Raw genomic sequence first — 21,257 nt, forward strand, 5'->3', positions numbered from 1 at the left:
TCTGTTCACTGCCAATACAACTTACTATAAATATCTACAATGAAAACATAATCAGTAAAGCCTTGCAGTGAAATCAATGAATTCAACTCTAAATAAAGGTTAGTATTTCGAGCTGGTGGCAGCATACTCGCGAAATGGTTACACTAACCCTTTTATAACATTCAAAATAATTGATAATTCAAAAGTGTGTATGTGTGTAATATGCCTAAAGTCATCATGTTCATGTTATGACTTCATCACACCAGTCTCCAATATCGCATCATCTATTCTTATCACCGGTTGTTAAAGAACTCACTCTTCAATGACGTCGGTTGTAACTGGCACGTTGTCCCTTATGAAGTGGGCGCGTACTTCGGTGAGATCATTCAGTGCCAAGCCACTGCTGTCGCTGGCAGGGACCACCTGTTCTACGTTACAGGTCATGCTGAACCCAGTACTTAAAGTTCTCGCGATCTGAAATGTTATATATTTTTATCATCGAACTCAAAGAGTCACGACGATCATGTATTATCGATTTTACACTCTTTCACAACTATCGATTTACATATTTTTTTTTACAGGACTTTCACTGCTACCCAAATTATATTTAAAGATTTCGCAGGTTTAAGGTGGCAGGACGCAGAGTACGCCTAGCCTAAGATCGCTTTAATAAACACTCCATGGAGTGACTAAGTCCAAAGGCTTCCACGAGGGGACCTCATCTCGTGGTGTTACTCGCCAATAATACCCGCTTAGCATTCCGACAAGAAAGTGTCCGATAGGTAAGAACCTCGGCTTATCCGGTTGCTGTCACCTGGCTAATATCACCACTACCACTTTGGAAAGTGTTAGCGCTTGGAGAAGAATTAGCGGTAGGAAATCCAGCAACGCATCTATCTGATCAGGAATCGATTTATATCATTTATAATAACGTAACTAAAGAAAGAGAAATTTCTCCCCCTCACAGTGTTTATGTATATATATGAGAGAGAGTGAGAATATATGATATTATTACGCTTGTTTGAGTAAAACTTTATTCAAACCGGGGATTCATATTGCCGAACAAAATTGATTGATGGTAGAGACACGAACTCTACTAAAAACATTTGTAGTGTAAAAAATAAGCTAATTGATATGAATTAAAGAAGGCTTTATTATTATTATACGAGTGTGTTTCACCAACTATTACTATCAATGAAGATCTAATGGATTTATAGTGCTACCTTAGAGAGAGAATTTACAATAAATAAAATATAAATATTCGTCGAAATCATTGCACATTAAAAACTTTATTTACTTCATCACTCATCATTTATTCCTATGTCCTCAAGATGGGGCAGAGCGTGTCCATAGTACTTCATCATCCCGCGCGGTCTTGAGCCTGGCGCTTTAATTCGCTCCACGCTATTCCAACTGCCTTCACTTCAGCAGTGATCGTCCGCCGCCATATTTAATAAACTTATTCACGTGAATGATTAATATTTAGTTTACTTACGAAATCCTTGTGCTTCTCAATTTGCTCCAGGGTGTTGACGAAAATGAAAAACACCCTATTCATCGACGACACTAAATAGATCTTCACATTCGCGGTATCAGTAGCACCCGCTAAAAGATGGTCCAAAAACACATAGCATTATTAAATTATACTTAGTGCAATAGCATTGAAAGAACAACTAGATAAAAAGATAAAAAAATGCCAAAACCGAAAAGCAAAGCGCGATAGATGTCAAAAGAAGAGATTGAAAAAAATTAATAAACATTAAAGCAAATCAGGTTTAAAATATTCATACAGACAAACAGAGTCGAGATGGACAGACACATGATGAGAGAATGATGGAGGAAGGAATATTAACAGAGTTGTATCCACAGGGCTGAGAAGGAGATAGAGGTAGACATAATAAGAGTTGGAAGGTGATCTAGCAAAAATTGCGAGTCCAACATGGATGGACAAGATGGAACAGAATGGAATGTTTTATAATGAACTTTTTTCGGAAGACATTTATATTAAGTAGGAAAGATACCAATATATAGCTAAATGCGCATTTATCAGCGGGCTGGCGGGCGTTGCACTTCATTGCACAACTATTGCTACATAGCGCAAGTAGCTATATATTGGTCCCTTTCTTACTTAGAATGGACTTCCGCAAAGTAACGCCTGAATCTATTAGCCATTTATATTATTCTTTCTCTTTTCAGCCGATGGACGTCCACTGTCTGGTTCAGGCCTCCCCAAAGATGTCCATGATGTCCGGCTCTCCGAAGCTCGAATCCAGCAAGTTAACTGTGTCGTCGGTCTACCTAGTGGGGGGTTTACCCAAGCCGCGTCTACCGGCTCGTGGTCGCCACTCTAAAATCTTGCATGTGGCCTGCCAACTGCCATTTCTGTGCAATTTTTCGACCTACGTCTGTGATCTTGGTTCTTCTGCATTAGATCTCGCAGCGAAACTCCTTAGCCCCTTCCATTGCTCTCTGAGTGTCCTTCTGCTTTCTTATGGGGCTCGTTGTGAGTGACCACGTCTCGAATCCATATGTCATCATCATATTTATATCATCTTATTATTATTATGTTTATTTCCAGTAACAAAATTTTATTTTACTTTAGTACAGTGATGCATTTAAAGCCTTACAGATATAAGAAATAGGCACGTGTGATAAATGTGATGGAAGAATAATATAAAACATTTGAAATTCTATATATATTGTCTAATACCTACTAAACACATATACATCATATAGTATGAAAGTAGAGTAAAGAATATTACGTTAAATCTTCCGCTAATAGATATCGTAAATTATTTTTCAATAAATAACGACTGACTCTCTAGTTCCGAGGAGGCGTTTATTCTTAAGTAGAATGCTATAAACAGGAAAAGAAGAATGAATTTATCTCATGGCTTGAGTCAAGGAAACTTGTACTGTACTCTAATAGATATATCGACGACATAACTAAAGACGAGAGAAATTGTTGGAAGCGAGCAGCGCTAGGCCGGTCATCGTAGGAAAGTTGTGGGGAAGCCCCTTGCGGTGCTAGAATAAAATTCTCTATCTGTCTTTATCAATCTCTATTTTTACCTGGGTCAGTGGCAAGGACCTGGAAGTCGAACATGCCGTGCATGGAGGCCGTTGGTTGGATGTTAAGAGTGAGCACTCCACTCTGAGGGTTCAGTACGAATGCTGTGTCCTTGACAGCTTCTAAGCTTGAGTCTACCTGCATGCTGTCCTGCAGGATCTCGTAAGTGAGTACAGCGCCTTCAGAGTGAGTCGCCTGTGGGTAGTCGGACAATTTTAATTCGATAATAGCTATCCTCATCATCAATACTTAATTATATATCGTCCACAGCTGGACATAGATCCTCATAGATTTCCTCTAGCACCGGTTCAAAGCGGCCTGAATCGAGCGTCTTCCGACGACCTTAACAATGCCCACATATGGGCAGACGTTCTGCACACTATGTTTGCCGATTAGCGGTCCACTTCAGATAATAGTAGACCTGCATAGTCGAGAAGTGCCTGGATGCAGGCTGCTTCTAACAGGTCCTATTGGAATTACATGAGGGTCTACGTCCAGTAGTGAACAACTTACGGCTGAAATGATAATAAGAGCTAAATATTTGACGTTTGTTTTCGTCGTAAATTTTTATGTAAAAGGATCTGTTAATCATTAGTTTATTCGTTCAAAATATATCGACATTATTATGTTTCATATTCCATCTCTAGCTTCGTAGTGTAATAGATAAATGATTGACATAAGCTTTATTTTAGGTTTCTATTTTTATTTAATTGTTGATATAAGTTCTGTTGATAAAATAGATACATTTCATCAATTATTTTGTCAATAAACTTGAACGCCTTCAAAATTTCTGTGTTCGTTTTATATATATTATATAAAACGAACAAAACGTTTTATTTATATTATATTTGGAATAGTAAAATATGATCATGATCCTGAAATCCGGAAGCTCAATTGATGACTCAGTTATACTGTTTCCTTGGAATGCTAACATCTTTTACCTACTCTGTTATATTCTTTTCAATCCGCTCACTCTCTCTTATATTAAATCAAAGTTTTAATTTGTTAACGATACATTTAAGAGCTCTTTTAAATCATCAGATTTTCTGATCTAAAATTAAAAATGCCGACGCATGCTCCGTAGTTCATAGCCAAATATTTTACCACACAAGCAATTCTATTGTGGGATGCGTTACCGTTGAATATTATTAATTATTATTAGACGTGCCTGCTACCCATGTTTAAGAAAAAGGTTAAGGAACATTTACTAGACGATTGATTATTTATCCTTTAATTAATTTATTTTCTTTCTCTATTTGTTTATTTTTTCCGAGGCAAGTGCTATTTAAGTCATTCTGAAGTTTTCAAATTTATGAATAGATGCATGCTATAAACATACGTATGTATATTTTGTCTATATGTACACGTTAACTGCCCGTTATTTATCCCTGTACTGTTTCCCCACTATAGTTGTCTGGAAAAAATTGTATCGTGTGATAAGACCGCTCATTAATTTTTTTTTACTATTATGCATTTACGTATGCATTTTTTTAGCGTGTATAATAAAAAGTATTAAATAACCAAATAAAATGAATGTTTTTCGTAGTATTGGCATTAACCAGGTGTGAAATGAATAGGTTACGAAGGGTTGTCAACGACCAGATAACTGTTACAATTTACTTACGTGTACAGTAAGAAGTTCTCTATTGATGGAATCCAACGTTGATATCCCAGCAGTGTACAGTGACCTTTCGAAGTATGGCTTTGGGTTTGCTTCTCGTACCTAAAATAGAACCATAATAATTAAATAATTACTTCTTTTATTACGTTATTAGATTATCAATATAGATTCAATACAATAGCTCAGGCTTTCTACGAAAGAGTGTCACAATTGTTACAAATAATTAGTCCAGGAATTTTACAAATTACAATTCATTTTATACTAAAATATCACGGGACAAACAGGTTATTCAAATGGTGCGTATAGTCAATACAATTCTATACAGAATTTTGCAATTCAAAATCCATTTCAAAATTTTTGTGCTCTCGCGGATAGTTCGGCTGCTTCCAAACGGTCCTAATAGAAAACAAATGGGAGAGACCGCAATAGCAATGTCCAGCTGTGGACAATGCTGAAAAGACTATGTGGGATAATGATCCTCCAAGTGGTAGTAGCAAAGCCAAAGAGTATAACAACTATAGAGGGCTGAGAAAAGCAACATGAAGGAGACCACTTCTCATTACTATCTTTTCCAAATTCTCTTTAATGAAAGTTTAGGTCCCAAACTTCAATACTAGCAGGTCCAAAGCGTCCTCTAGTCTTATTTTACAATAGGCAGAGATACTTTAAAACTATAATCTTCTATATTTGGCCCACGATTTCTGGGAGACCTCGTACTTTCCAGCCATGTACAATCGGGGATATTATTTACAATAAAGTTTTGACAGCATTTTGTTACTTTCACGCTCCTCTTTTGTGCTGTATCCTTCATTCATTCCTCTGTTGTTCTTCTCTTTCTCTTACATTCCTTTTCATACTTTTTTAATTTTATTTTATTATATTTATTTCCCAAATAATTTATTTTAGTTTTACGTACACATGCACTGGTGCAAGGGTGGAAATTATAAATTATCCAACATTCACTAGAAATATACCAACCGTGATGACGACGGTGAGGGTAGAGCGAGGTAATACAGCGCCACCCTCAGGCGCATTGGCAGCTGCAACCAGCAGAGTGTGTTCGGCGGTACGGTTGCGATCCAGAGGTTGTATCACACGGAGTACATTCGTGTTCGCGTCCAGCTCGAAATGACCTTCCTGGTTGCCGTCTACGCAAGAAAAAAAAACATTTTTCCATCTTAGATTATAAGTATTTAGGAGCATTAGGAGTAAAAAGGTTTTATATCTTAGATGAAATGAAAGACTGTAAAAAGTAAACTTCAGGGCCATTCCATACAAACCCCTATTACGGAATGCTTGTATTAAAAACAATGTATATTTGACTATAACCCATACATGACTTCTTGAAGCCGACATTTTTAGTTGGTGGACGCTTAAATTCGCCTTTCATCACTATAGGTTTATTGACGTCGTTTCCAAGGAAGACGTTTCATTGGACTCCCCTGATAACAGCGTCGTCACAAACTGGACCGGCTTAACCTATAGTGCAGGGTGCAATGCACATGGGCGCCCCGGCGCTCCGTGAGACAGTTAAGGGTATCGTCTTGGAATCTATCGCGCAACATAGATGTGCTACACGCATAAAAACGAGTGTTATTCTGCCGTCATAAAAGAACGGCAGTAACTTATACTATAATACCGATGTAAACAAAGAATTATATTTTTGTGGAATTTCCCTTTTCATACACATTTTTTTCTGTTTCTTCTCATTTGACAAAACATTTTTAATAGTCTTTCAGCATCTTTGCATATTTGAACTGTGAACTGAACTAAATCTAAAATCATAATACACTTAAAAACTTACCAACGATTCTGTAATAGATGTCGTGACAGTCGTCGCCACAGCGATAGTTCTTTGGATCCTCAGCCAAAGGCAACTGGTGATTCTCTTCCAAGCCGCCTTCTTTCTCTGGAAGTTAGAGTTCTTTACACATTTCAGAACTTTAAGATCAGAAAACTTCAGAAATAAAACATTAGATTATGTGTATCTATGCGTATACTCTTATCATATTTAAAAAAAAAATTTGCTATATATGAAATGGTCGTATTAAAATATTTTTTATTTAGCAGATGTCTATTTCTACTGATAAATAACAATACAAGAGCGTTACTAAAGATCTAGCTTCAAAGATAAAAGGGGCATGTTTTTTTAAACCTCTACCGTCAAACGCATATCTACATAAAAAAATAAGCTTTCTTAATAAGGTTAATACCTTGGTTTTTCAACTAACTTATTGTCATAACAAACGGTTCCCAATTTCATATTTCAGTTTCTGGTCGGACTTCTCAGCGGACAGGTACTTTAAAATAATTGACGTTTCAAAAGTGCATGTAAATGCCGACTTAAATATAGATATTTTGAACTTTGTACTTTCCAATAAGTTGAACATTTCTGGAGCAGGCCTTTATCTAACAGAAGAACGTCTTGTGGCAGCAATGATAATGATGACAGATTATTGTTACTTCTAGAAATTTACCAAAGAAGGATGCATTGGCTGTGCTGATTGTGAAGATTGGTTCACCCTGTGTAGGAACGAAGACGATATTCAGCGTGGAGTCGGTCGACAGCGGCCCAGGGTCAGTTCCACCATCTGTCGCGCGAATTGTTACCTTAATAATACAGAAACAATGTTTAGATAGTTAATGACATTGGTTACATTTATTAATACCAAAACCAGGAGTCTTTTTGGACAAAAGCATGGAGGGAAAAGTTTTTTTACCACAAAAGGCAATGCACGTCATTCATTTTATATATTACAAGTTAAGGCAGAACAAGATTTCAAATTCAAATATACAATATCTTTATTCAAATGCATTTACATGAACTTTTAAATGAAGATATTCTAAAATTATAAAAAACTGTAGAGAGTCTATGACTGTGCATATCACCAGCTCGGAATGTTGATCTATAGAAAAGAAAGAAAAGGACCAATATTTAGCCACTTCCGCACATGCAGTGGTAGTCGTGCAACAAAGTGCACCGCCCGCCAGCCCGCTGATAAATGCATTTATTCTTTTTTAACTTAGGATGGACTTCCGCAAATTAACGCCTGATTCCATTAAATACTATATATAGATTCTGCCACAAACTCAACTAAACATAACACATAACTATTGCATTAGTAATAGATGCAACAACATATTTACTTAAATCAGATACAACTAGAGCAGTTGTTACGATTGAATTTATAAGCAAAGAATATAAAAGAATATGTGGAGATGATAATAAAATAAATAAAAAATGAAACATAATATAGTCGGAAACAAATGTACCTATCAAAACGGGTACGAGTGTTGAGGAATAGAAATGGAGATGGCCGGGGCGTAGATGCGTAGAAAGAAATTCGAAAAATTAAGTACAGTATCAGAATAGTATCGAGAAGATGGAAAAAGAAGTAGATAGAACGTTCAATATAAAAATTATTTAAGACGAAGGCAGGTCTAAAATGAGCAAGGGTTGATACAGACAACAGCGAAATTGTAATAGCGAAGAGAAATGAGTCCTTTGCCAAAAATAACGTCGAAATCATAAGGATCTATTTAAAACTATAATAAAATGTGTAAATATAAAAAAAGATATGTTTTTTACATTTACGGAATGAAAGTTTTATTATTACTATGGGGTATAGATCATTATATTATTAATTCAAACGCACTTGGAACTCCTTGATGTCCTCATCGAAGAGCTGCTTCAGCATTAGAGTTCCTGTGTTCTCACCGTCGTTCACGATTTGGAAATGCTCCACGGCGTCCGCTGAAAATATTTCTACTGTTATTCTGTTTTTAATACACATTCGTGTATGCGTTTTTCGGAAGTACCATAAAATGTCTTTGCTACTCAAGAAAGTGTTAAGACGCGTGTAAATGATAAAATAAGAGATAAAATATCATCCGAATCTGTATCCTGTGAGATAATTTTATTAATATGTATATCAAATATAAGATGGATAATTATTGATTTCGTTTTTACAGTGGCGTCTTTCAAGAATGGAGAAGTTATTTATAAATTTGCTTCCTAATTATAGTTCTTATTAGCTTGTATGTGTCTTAAATTAAATAATTTTTTTAAATAATATATTATTAATCTGTAAATAAATTCGCAATGATTTGTGGCAAACTTTATTATCATCATTTTTTTAAACTTTACACTTATGGAACCATCAACTCGCCTGATGAAAAGCAAAGATTATTAAGGTTACGCATACAGACTCAGTGGGTACTTACTCAGACCCCGAAGACTTATCCTATTGCAATAGTTTTTTTTTTATTTATAGTTGCCATACACTTCTACCCTAAAACAGCGAAAACCTTGTACCACCTCTTTTAAAATATTTTTTTTCTTAATTTCCTATTTACTATATAAAATCACTTAACTCTAGCTCCTATGATTTTGTATGTGGATTTTAATCTTAATATTATAATTATGCAGCGTGCCATCTATTTGATGGCATTTAACATGATGGTATAGCTTAAGTTTTTTTTGTTTTACTTGTTCTAATCTAATTAATTTAGTTCTATTTGATTTAATCATTTCTGTTTTATCTTACACACTTATTTCTTGTATATTCATGTTATACTATTTCTACTTTTCTATTTCTAACCTTCATATTTAAAGCTGCGCCTTTCGCTAGCTCGTCAACAGTTATTAATATCATTTTAGCCATAGAAAGTCTACATTTGGACATAGGCTTCCACCATAAATTTCCAGTAGGAACTATTGGAAGCGACCTGTATTTCGTCTCCCTATGACTTTAACGTGATTGTATGTCAACTTTGTAAGCTGCAAACTTATGTTGCAATTCGATAGAATCATATATATGCTTACCATCACCGGATATCGAGAAATTGACAACACCAGCATGCAAACCATCTTCGTCTGTCGCGGTGATGCGTTCCAAGAAATCACCGTTCACTAGTACCAGCAATCCGTTCACCATCGCTCTCTCCTGCAAGTTTAATTTCACCAGGTCCACACGGATCAAACTAGACCATCTCATTGGTCCTACTAGTTGTTTTATTAAACCTCCGAAGGCATTCTATAGCTTAGTAAAGTATTTTCTAAATAACGAATTTCATCATTTCGTTTCTCATTTGGAATCGAATTATAAATTTAAAAATTTTAGTGTTGCACTTGTTAATACACAAGCACTTCACTGTACATAAGAAAATGTAATTGCATACAGCTTGGAGAAGGAAGATCCGTATCAAAAGGGTAATCCCCCTGCCAACTGTTTTAAATCGTTGCAAATAAAACGCAAGCAAAACAAAAGAACATACATTCCGCTTGGCATGCTGTGGAAATTATTGTCGATTAGAAATATTTTATATTACTGAAGTTAACGTATTATTTAGACGAATAATTTATACTATTAAGGAAACAATTGCAAACAAAATTGCGTTCAAAATCTCGGATTTTTTATAGTGTATAATGCTTATAAAAATTAGATGAACACATACGTTTTTTAACATGGACGTGAAAACTTCTTGCGCAAGTATACATATTTCTTGGTGAGGAAATGATAAACAGTTATAGTATACAATTTGTGCGTTTTAAATAGATTACGCACAAAATATTTATTTTTTTATAAAATAATTTTAATATTCAGTAACCCGAATTTTGAAAATCATTATTTTTACTATATTATCATTACGTCATTTATTATTTCTGAAATCATTGATTTATTAATAGGTTGTATTTTTTATTTACTGATAAAGAATAAGCTGTAAATTCACACCTTTAAAGTTTCTACTTCTTAACAGTGGCGTACCTAGAATTTTTGCCGCCCGGGGCGATCTCCAGTTTGCCGCCCTTTCTATTGTATGTCAATCAAATAGTGGTTTTTGATTTAAAAAATATTGATATATCACTTCAAAGTAATCATACAAACTTTTCAAAAGAAATGACATTTATAAACTGACATCAAAAAAATTTAGTTAGGAAAAATTGCCGAACAAAGTCGTAAAGATCCTTTTACGAATTCAACGAATTTTAATGAATACAATAAAATAAAATTATTATCTTGTTCTTGAATTAGAATCCAAAATTTACACTAAAATGCATTTATATACACCGAGGATTAATATTCGAAATCATAAAGTTAATCATAATTTATATAAATTAAATATTAAACTTATAATAATCATTTATTATTCAAGAAAGAAAATAAATTTGAAATGAAAAAGTTGCTTTTTACAACTATAAGTAAATATAAAAAATGCCGCCCCCTAGGTAAGTGCCGCCCGGTGCGGACCGCACCCACCGCCCCCCCCCCACCCCCTAGGTACGCCACTGCTTCTTAAATCAATCACCTATATATGGTAAAGGTCGGGGATTCCCTGTGCTCCCTAGTTTATGTGTTTGTTTATTGTAAAAAAAAACTTTAGACTATGCATTTCAGACCCGGTTAAGTTAGGAATGCCAACGGAAAAGAACGTTTGAAATAAACATAATAATAATAATTTATATGTTTCCGGCGAAGCGCTAATATTAGCATTTCTTCTAAGCTACAAGTTTTGGAGTTTAAGGTCTGTAATAAATTGGTGGGTTAAGTTTGGGAGAAGTAGTATACCGACCCTCGCAAGTCTGATGGTGGTACCATCAGCCGGGAACTGGAACTGCGGATGGTGGAAGTTATATGGTTCGATGACAAGCTTGTAATGTTCTTCCGAACTTTGTTGTGGATGCCCGTGGTCGAAGGCCTGTAAGAATTAATAATTATTAGTAATATGTTACAAGTTGAGTTTGTACATTAATTTATTTTCATTATAATTAAAGTTTATTCCCTGTCACAGTTCAACGGTAAAAAGAATACATATATTAAACGTTTTTCATAGCTAAAACTATATTTATTTATTTCATATCTTAATTATAAATATCAGTTACCTAAAGATACAGATTTTGTATTTGTTGATTTCGACATTCATTGTAATGTTTAAAGTGTTATGATATTTTTTGGTTTGGTTACACGCAATAGACCTTTTTTGAACAGACCTTTTTGTACAGCTTGACAGCTTCAGATTTTTTACTCTATGGTTTGCACCAAAAGCAAAATATTCTTTATTCGAATAGGCTATTACAAGCACTTTCAAATCGTCAATCAACATAAAATGTCGGCATTTTTTTCCCTAGGGGTTTTATAAAGAGCGCCTGACAACAATTAGCTTCCTGAGTGAACATCAATAATTTAATTCCACGCTTAACATCAGTATTTTTGTATAGAATAATATCCATTTTTAATAATCTGTTTCTAATATTGGTTTTAAATCTCTCCAGTGGCAGATCTGAAATTGTTTGTGACATCTCCTTATACATACGTATACTTTTTGTCATCAACATATGAATAAAGAAATTTAATTTTTTATAATTTAATAATTTATGGATTTATGAATATTATAAAGGTAATTTTGGTTACAAAATAATGACAAAGTAAACAATAAATATGAGTCAATAAATGGCAATATTAATTCACATCTTCATCATTTAAATAGTAAGACGTCTACTGACCCCCCCACCCCCTCAGTTTCTATACGACTTCCGGCAACCTATCAATAACATCTGTTCACCTAGCAGATGAATAGTTTAATAAAACATCCATCTAAAATATCGTAATAATCATATCTCACCAGTATATGTATAGAGTATGTTCCCCAGAATCCCTTTAAGTCCATGGCAGTTTCGAGTTCTCCCGTAACATTTCGGATCTGGATCATGGTGAAGAGTTCGGGCACTTCCAGGTCACGATCTGTGATCGACAGGTCGAGGATGGCGTAGCCCACGCGCGAGTTGTCTGTGTCTGGTTCATCACGGTCCGGCGCGTAGATATCAGGTGTAAGGCGGACACCCTGACAACAGACAAGTTTCACGACTAAAACAAATCATGTTTATATCATATGTTCAGTTCATAAAGTTGATTTTAAAGTATTATAAATTAAACAATGTATTTATGTTTTTTACATTCATCATCTTTATACATATATGTATACAAACATAAATATTTGCATATATAGATTATATTTATTTGTATATGCTAAATATTGTGTACTGTTTTTCTTCGCGTTTATTATCGTGTTGGAATGTTTGAAATAGTTCAAATCGGAGCTCTTATCGACCTAACACGTCAAGTAGTGGTAGCCCAGTTGTAGAACAAGGAAATTTGCGATCGTAGGGTTCGATTCCCGGGATACAGTCTTGTATGCTTTACGCTTTGTACATTAGATTTGTAAGTTTGCCTCTGCACACAAACAAGTTTCCAAAGAACAAGTAGCAGCGCCCCCGCGTACAAACTGTCCACTTTTGGACAGACGTTGCATTGGCCGATCCGTTGTCTCACTCCAGAACCTCGCCTTATTGCTGCTTGCCCACCATCACCACCACCACTTCACCTTGCTTATCCGCTGAACTATGTTAGTTACTTTCTATTTATATTAGTCTACGGATCTTCTCTTCCTTAATTTGATCTTGAAGAGAAATTTCGAGCATAGCCATCTCTAAGTAAGAAAAGGACCAATATTTAGCCACTTCCGCACATGCAGTGGTAGTCGTGCAACATAGTGTACCGCCCGCTGATAAAGAGAGACTGTGTTTGGCACTAATCGGTGTAACATAACTCCTGAAGATGCCCCGTGGAGGGGTGAAACACGTGTTGAGTGATGTAACGGTGGTAGTTGTGTAATTCGCATTGTTTGCCGCATACGCATTTATCAGCGGGCTGGCGAGCGGTAATGTACCGCTATTATTATTGCACGACTACCACTGCATGTGCAAAAGTGGCTAAATATTGGTCCTTTTCTTACTTAGGATTGACTTCCGCAAAGTAACGCCTGATTCCATTAAATAGCCATCTCTCTCTATAGCTAGTTAAGCGACAGCGAGCTAGTCATCATGCGTCATGAGTCCCGAAGTGAGATACTATGTATCAGTACGGCAATCACTAGTAACACATTAGATAAAGACATTCGTGTTAAAGTACTAAGAGATATTGAAATAGAAAATGTTCCGTAGTTTTATGCACGCTACCCGGCTGAGTGGTTTTCGATGATTGTGACCTGTTTCAAAGATGGGTTTATCTTAAACCTGATGAATTATCCTCTGTGAAACGTTGTTGCTACATCAGGACATTGTACTAACCTTCAGAAGACTTTCAGAGATGGACCAAGTGAGATTACTGGGTGCAGGCAGTTCTGGTGCATTGTCATTCACGTCTAGAAGTATCACCAGCACCTCTGTGTTATTCTGGTTCCTGTTACCATCTGCAAGATACAACAATATAATAGTTAATTTTGTTAATGAAATATAACAATAATTTTACGCGAATGTTACTTCTCATAGCTCATAGACGCTTTCTGCAAGACATAGGCCTCCCTCTAAGATATCTATATGGGGATGTACTATAATCGCCACGCTTGGCAGTCGGGTGGTAGGGAGGGGTAGGTAGTTGCATTTTGGTACGCAGAGGGCAATTCTGCATATCCTCTGAACTTGTTTGTTAATATAAGTATAAATATATGTCAAAGTATATTTTTTTAATTAATTCACATAGTAAAGGGAAATAATTCTTCTTGGATATAAACTTTTATGCAACGAATCTTAAATTCAATCACACTAACATAACTGACCTAAGTCATAGGAGTCCAGATAACGTGGAAAAACCTTTCAGTGTGCGGTTAAACCGCCTTAAGAAGGTTTTTTTGATAGACGATGTCAAAATGATCTTACTATGAAAGTCCAAATAGTAAAAAAGTCGCCGTCAACAGTGAAGTTACCAGGCTAATAGGACCTGTTGTTTTAAATTTAATTTATACTATGTAGATATAAATGTTCTCTTACATGATCTTTCCTGTTTTGAGTACCATACCTAAAAAGTCCACTAATTTTTACTTATGTACCATTAAATGAAACAAAACATATTTTTTACACATCGTTCGTGCAACCTATGACCGTTAGGGCTGAAAGGTTCTCGAGTGATGACCACCAGCCGGTAGACGTGGCGTGGGTAGGCCCCTCACTAGGTAAACTGACGACAGTTACTGTCGCAGGAAGTCACAGCGCAGGGCCGGTCATCATGACGATCTTTGAGGGAGGCCTAATCCATTCGGTGAGCGTTCATCGGCTGTTTAGTACTTGATTTTATTTGTGACGTGCCAAATCAGATGCCGGTACATATTTATGATTACTATAACGAAGGTATTGTATGTATATTAATATGTCGAAGACTAGTTCTCCTTGAGGTCGTTTAGGGTGGATGATAAAAATTAATTATTGTAGAGTGGACACCATTTTTTTTATTTATATTAAAAAAAATTATAAAGTTGTTGAACGACTATGGAACACCCTGCAAAATGACGCCCTGCAGAAAGACGATAAAGATATTTTCAATGGTCATACCTCCTTCCGTATAAAAGTTATCGATAAGGTTTAAAAAGATGTTGTGGAAGGGTTCATCGCCGTCGCGGTCCAGGGTCTCTTCCGTGGTGTAGTTGACGTAGACACGCCCGCTGTCCAGGTCCACCGCGAAGAAATCACGTAGCCGCATATTAACTACATAGCTAATCTGGTACCTCACGGTACTGTACATCTCTGTAATAAAAAGTTTTTCAACAATAGCTTTGCATTTTTAAAACAAATTAAAACCAAAAATATTTATTACAATCATTTTAATTATGTTATATTAAAATAATAGGGTATTGCAATGATATTTTTGTTTTTTATCTGCGTAATATTTGTATATTATAATCAAGGTCAACCCAAATACAAAGATGAGGCAGGTCATGGCCAATCCAGAATAATAAATATAATTTCTATATGATATGTGTAAATTTATATACAGTAAGAAAAGGACTAATATATAGATACTTTCGCTATATATTAGTCCTTTTCTTACTTAGGATGTATTTCCGCAAATTAACGCCTGAATCCATTAGAAATTTATATACATAAAAATAATGTGTTTATCTGTACTCGATAGATGAGATGATGATGGTAGGTGAAAGTATGGACGGCAGCGTGGACCACTCAGCAATATAAGGAAGGATCCTGATCCTACCTCGGATCGTCAACGCTGTTCGTGGCGGCAGTCTCGGGAGGCCGTCGCCGTTTACGTAACGGACGGTGGATAGTGTCGTGTATGATTTTTGAGCACGCGTTTTTTTGTACTGTGAGTGGTTGTCAATAGAGTGGTTAATATTGAAATTGAGTTTGCGTTTGCAGTGTTGCGAGTGTCTGAAGCGTGTGGTGTGTGGTGATGGGTTGTGGGAACCCTGCGATAGGATCCGTAAGGACGTCTTTAGGACGCTTTACAAGGTTTCTGAAGGAGGTGCCGGGGGAGAAGCGAGTGGAGTTCGCTATGAGTGGGTTCGGGTGGGAAGAGGCCTTCTCGAAGTATGCTTTTGAGCATGCCTGGAAGAACTCTTGGACGGTTTCTAGTTTGAGGTCACTGTGGAGGTCGATGTTACGTTGGAACCACCTCACGTCGATTGCGAGCCAGGTGAAGTGGTTTTGTAACGTCTGTAGAGGTTGAAGTATGTGTGCCGGGGCATGGGCGAAGACCACACTTGCATAAGCGAACACTGGTGTTACACATAGAAGGAGTTTGTGTCTGAGGGACAGCTTACTTGAGGGGCTAAGGAGGGGGTAAAGCCTGAACAATATAGCGTAGGTTTTATTTCTAACAAGGTCAGTGGGTTTTGAAATTGGAGTCTAGTGTCAAAGGTGACCTCTAGATATTTGACGGTTTTCATCAAAGGAATATGACGACAGTAAAAGGATAGGACGCCCGGATTCTGACCGCATCTGTATCTGAGTTGGCGGCAGAGTGTGAAGACGATCGCTTGACTCTTGTCAGGATTAACGTCTATTCGCCACTTACGAAACCATTCGCCTAAGCGATTGGATGCGCGTTGAAGGTGGCGTGTGAGAGTGGATGCATGCTTACCCGTGATGAAAAGCGCGGTGTCATCCGCGAAAAGGGCCAAGCTTATATTCGGGTTGATGAGAATATCGCTTGTGTAGAATGAAAACAACAGTGGGGATAGGCAAGAGCCCTTGGGGAAGCTTTGACGATGTAAAGCCAAGAAGGCTAACAACGCTCCATACCAATCGTATATACTTATAAAAAGTAACTCACCGTCTCTGTCGTCGTCTTTAGCTACAATCTGCACAATTTCATCACCAGATGTCGCGTTTTCGTATACATACACGACTACGTCAAATTTATCTGTCTCCGCTCGCGGCACTTTGTTATTGGTGTCGATTATTTCTATCGTTATCTGAAAATTTTTTGATTAATAGTCATGATATTTAACAATCTTCATAGTATTATAAAAATACCATCTATAACTTAATAAACCACAATGAAACCTTTTTACCGACCATTATGAAAGTTAGTATATACGTATATTTTACTCAAAAAACGAGCGATGGCCGCAATTTTTATCATTTTTGATTTTTGGATAGGGTGTACATCAATTGGCAGCAAATGGGCAATACTTTTACCCCTTGAAGCTTTTACACGTAGAGTCAATTAATGGTTAACTAATTTATCAACCCTGTTTTATATGCTTCTTAGGAGTTAACTAAATACAAAGCTTTTGTTATAGACAAATACGTTATCTTGGTGGCCTTTCTTATTATTGATCTCATTTATAAAAATTTTAAAAACTGTGCGAAATGGAGTTCGGAACAAAAATGCGCTAAAGCTTATACACACACACACACACACATATATATATATATATATATATATGCAGACGAAAGAACTGATCTGTACCGAAGCAAAAAAAGCAAATCAGACCCAACTTCAGCTGAACTTAGAATTCGGGGAAGACTGAAAAGCTTGCAACAGTGGCAATCGTCCTGGGATAAGTCGACGAAAGGAAAATGGACGCGTAAGCTAATACCAAACCTAGAGCCATGGGTGAACCGAGATCATGGAGAGTTGAACTACTACCTGACTCAGATGATATCCGGCCACGGATGTTACCGAGCGTATCTCCATAGGTTCAAATACGAAGATTCCCCTGACTGTCCTAATTGTGTCGGAATGATTGAAGATGCAGAGCATGTCTTTTTCGTCTGCCCCCGATTTAACGAAGCCAGGAGGTCTTGGGAAGAAGGTGTAGGATGCAGAATCTATCCTGAAACTCTGATAGCTACAATGCTATCCTCGCCTTCGGCCTGGGAACTTACGAGTGCGTACTGTACGACGGTGCTGAAGGAGTTGCGAAAAACAGAGCAGGAGCGGAGGAAGTTGGCCTGAACAGCCACTCTATCAGAGAAAGCTGCGGCTAAATCCCCCCCGCGAAGTAATGCCTAACGGCCATGCCGTGGGGACCAGGGATACCGAAGAGAGAGGATTGTTTTTAGTCGGTATTGATCTAGATCGAGTCCGACATACGGGGCACCAACATCAGGCCCTATGATACGTAAAACTATTTTTAAACCTCTATAAAAAAAAAATATATATATATATATATATATATATATATATATATATATATATATATATATATATATATATTATATATATACTTACGTCGCCTTCGGTTTCCCAGTAGGTCGTATCGGGTGGGCAGTCTGTTTCATTTAGTGCGTAGCATCGATCGCTAGCCACGACCGTGTAGTAAAGATAGTGCCGTGGAGGTATATCCGCATCAATGGCTCCCTCCTCATCCACTGACAGCTGACCGGTGTAGAAGTCTATTTTAACTAGGTCACTAGGTGTGTCGTTTCTCGGTCTGTAAGACAGAAGATTTAATAATTTACCGTTACGCATTTGTTTGCCACATTTCGGAATGCAGCAACCTGGAGCCTTAGAAGCTTATTGAAGGAAGCTTGAATTGAAGGAACTGTTAACATGCATTTAACGAAAACGGCGCTTCGTCAAACTGGAGGCTTTCTTTAAATAACCGTCAGTGCCTCATTCGATTCGATTCATAGATATAAAGATAAACATATTTTTCACACCACAATGATACACAAATACACATACAAAACATTTTCTACAAAAGAATATGACAAAATGAACTGTAATAATCAATTAAAATATTTCAGCAGATATAATTCATGTGTCACTGAAATGTGAAATGAGTCATGAGTTTGTGATCAGAAACACTTGAAACACTGTTTTTCAATCATTACCCTGCAGACCGTCATCGGTAGATCAGCTGAAAGAATAGTGTTTAAACTAAACGCGCATTAAGCGATCAAATAACGTATGAGGTTCCTTTGAAATATCGCTACTTAAAGCCGAGCAACTAGCTCTCGGGGGTGCCCTCGAGCTTCGTATAAATAAGTTTTAGGCTGAACGTCCTCTGCCTCTTGGACGGTAGTATAATCTAAATCAAATATATTGAAAATTAAGCATTTCATCTGAAACAGCCATAAGGACTACTACACACAACAGTGATTTTCAGTTAAATTACTTATCGTACTTATAAAGATCTATATCAAAAGGCTTCCTTCTAAAACCAAATCACTATTACTAGAACGTCCACTGTTGGCACTGCACATTGTTTCCAAAAAGAGTAGGTGGGAACTTCCCTGCGTTCAGCTTCTTCCAACAACCTTAATAAGGACCACAAGAACAAAGTCTTAATATCTTGAACTTTTAAAAGCTTTTATAGTGTTTACATTCTTACAAGATAGTGTATCGAACTTGATTGTAGAGAGGTCCGTCGATGTCGTTAGCCAACACGGAGCCGATGACGATGCCCGTGGCAGAGTTCTCACGAGCTCGGAACTGTTGACCGAGGCTTCCCGCCGCCCACGTCGGTGCGTTGTCATTCATGTCCACGATGATGATTGTGAAGGTCACTGAATCATTAAACATAAGGTTAGCCTTTTGAAGGTCCAATAGCACACACTAACATCTTGTTAGATAGAGATGGGTAGATATTACTAGTACCCAAGGTTCCTAGACTGTTTTCCTCTTAGTGTCCTCTTTTTGCAACATTTCTGCCATATTCCCATGACTCGACGAAAAATGTAAAGATAAGATTTAATTATGGAGTCTGTTCTGGTATTAAACTTTACACATATATTAAAATTAATCCTTGTATCGAGATGTAGTCGCTTATGATGGATCTTTATAAGAAGGCTCAAGTCACCCACAGAGCAACAGAAACTACTATGCTCGGAGCATAACTGCGAGAAAGAATTAGAGATTAGGCGGGTAAAAGGTTTACCGACCGTTAAATTACCGACGTACTTTAAAAAATTGCTTGTCATAATGCTTGTGCAACCGATGGCCGTAGGGGTCAAAAGGTTCGCAAGTGGCGACCACGAGACGACATAGTTAAGGTCGCGGGGAATCGACGGACGCAGACAATGCGATACCAGTCATAATGGCATGCTTTGGAAATAGCCTATGCGTTGCAGCAGAGCTTTACCTGATGATATAATGATGATTCTTGTGATTCTTACTTTGGGCCTAATTGGCTACCTTATACTGAGTGTCGTAGATGATAATGATTCTGTGTGAACTCACGTTCATCGTAATCATCACCAATCTCGGTGTTGAGGTCCCGAACCCGGACCGTGAGGTACAGGACTTCGAATTCCTCGAAGTCGAGGGTCACGTTGTACCGGACCTCTCGCACCACCACGCGACCAACAGCAACGCCGCGCTTGTTCTCGTCAGGGTACAGTGTTTCTATTTCCACGCAGCTGGGATCAATTTTTTTTAATAAGATTATTTTTGTATGCATAAATTTCAGTACCCTACATATGATTTTTTAAATTCTGGTATTACAGATATATTCTCATGTTAATATAGACTTTTGACTTCATTTTCTTTAATACATTCTATACATATTCGAAACAGGAAATATAATTAAAAAAAAATTAGGAATTTTAATGATGCGCCGAATCACATTATGTGATTTTTTATTGTTTATTCGATAATTATATTTCAAGTAAATTATTATAAAAATTTAACATACATTATATTACAGAGACTATAATAATTTTATAATATTATTGTCGAAGTAAGCTAAGATCAGGTCGCTTCCTACCGGTTTAAATCTATAGTGAGAGACTTATGTCGGTGGGCAGAGTTATGTTCAGATTTCTGTTTATAGTCAAATATATACTTATGATATTCCTTTGCGTCGGTTTCCCTGCCCTGCTTGGTCGCGTACGAGGTGCTCCAGTCTACCTCGAAACGAAGCTCGGCAGTACTGTCAGGATCTGTTGCACGGATTTCTCTCGTTATCTCCGTCCCGACCGGGACATTCTCTTCTATCTGCGGACTTCCCCGAGGCTGTTGATTACAGTGTTACAAATGTGTATAGTAATAGTAGCAAATGAAACAGCGAGACAGAACGTTAAAATATGAGGAAAAAGTCCTCGAAGTGGGAAAGTAGAGAGGGACAGAAACCAATTGAAGAAGTTGGAGGAGGGGGAAAGGGAAGATCTCGTAATGATCTCTAACCGAGAGATACCGCGATCACCCCCATCACGCAGAGGGCGATCACCGGCGGGTTTTTGTGGGTAAGAATCTCACATAACTTTGTCCTACCCTCAGAGGTAGAGAGGAATTTTCCGGATGTTTAAGATACCCTATCTTAAACATCCGGAAAATTCCTCCCTAC

General features: G+C 37.1%; 1 protein-coding gene across 1 annotated transcript in view; it reads right to left on the bottom strand.

Moving 5' to 3' along the window:
• The window catches only part of LOC137927507 (cadherin-AgCad1-like), a 36,944-nt gene that overhangs the window by 4,187 nt on the left and 11,500 nt on the right, over positions 1-21,257 (bottom strand). The window contains exons 13-30 of the mRNA XM_068771314.1: positions 20,757-20,926; positions 20,153-20,331; positions 19,305-19,479; positions 18,200-18,401; positions 16,793-16,934; positions 15,055-15,246; positions 13,798-13,919; positions 12,294-12,512; positions 11,244-11,369; positions 9,496-9,616; positions 8,327-8,424; positions 7,148-7,280; positions 6,475-6,579; positions 5,649-5,818; positions 4,674-4,772; positions 3,052-3,244; positions 1,475-1,584; positions 296-453 (exon numbers count right to left, since the gene is read on the bottom strand). Coding sequence (XP_068627415.1) covers positions 296-453; positions 1,475-1,584; positions 3,052-3,244; positions 4,674-4,772; positions 5,649-5,818; positions 6,475-6,579; positions 7,148-7,280; positions 8,327-8,424; positions 9,496-9,616; positions 11,244-11,369; positions 12,294-12,512; positions 13,798-13,919; positions 15,055-15,246; positions 16,793-16,934; positions 18,200-18,401; positions 19,305-19,479; positions 20,153-20,331; positions 20,757-20,926 — 2,714 coding nt within the window. The remainder of the gene's footprint in view (positions 1-295; positions 454-1,474; positions 1,585-3,051; positions 3,245-4,673; positions 4,773-5,648; positions 5,819-6,474; positions 6,580-7,147; positions 7,281-8,326; positions 8,425-9,495; positions 9,617-11,243; positions 11,370-12,293; positions 12,513-13,797; positions 13,920-15,054; positions 15,247-16,792; positions 16,935-18,199; positions 18,402-19,304; positions 19,480-20,152; positions 20,332-20,756; positions 20,927-21,257) is intronic.

Source organism: Battus philenor, unplaced genomic scaffold (assembly GCF_028537555.1).
Source record: "Battus philenor isolate CCGP_79_NKW_IND1 unplaced genomic scaffold, ilBatPhil1.0.hap1 SCAF_10, whole genome shotgun sequence".
Taxonomy (NCBI): domain Eukaryota; kingdom Metazoa; phylum Arthropoda; class Insecta; order Lepidoptera; family Papilionidae; genus Battus; species Battus philenor.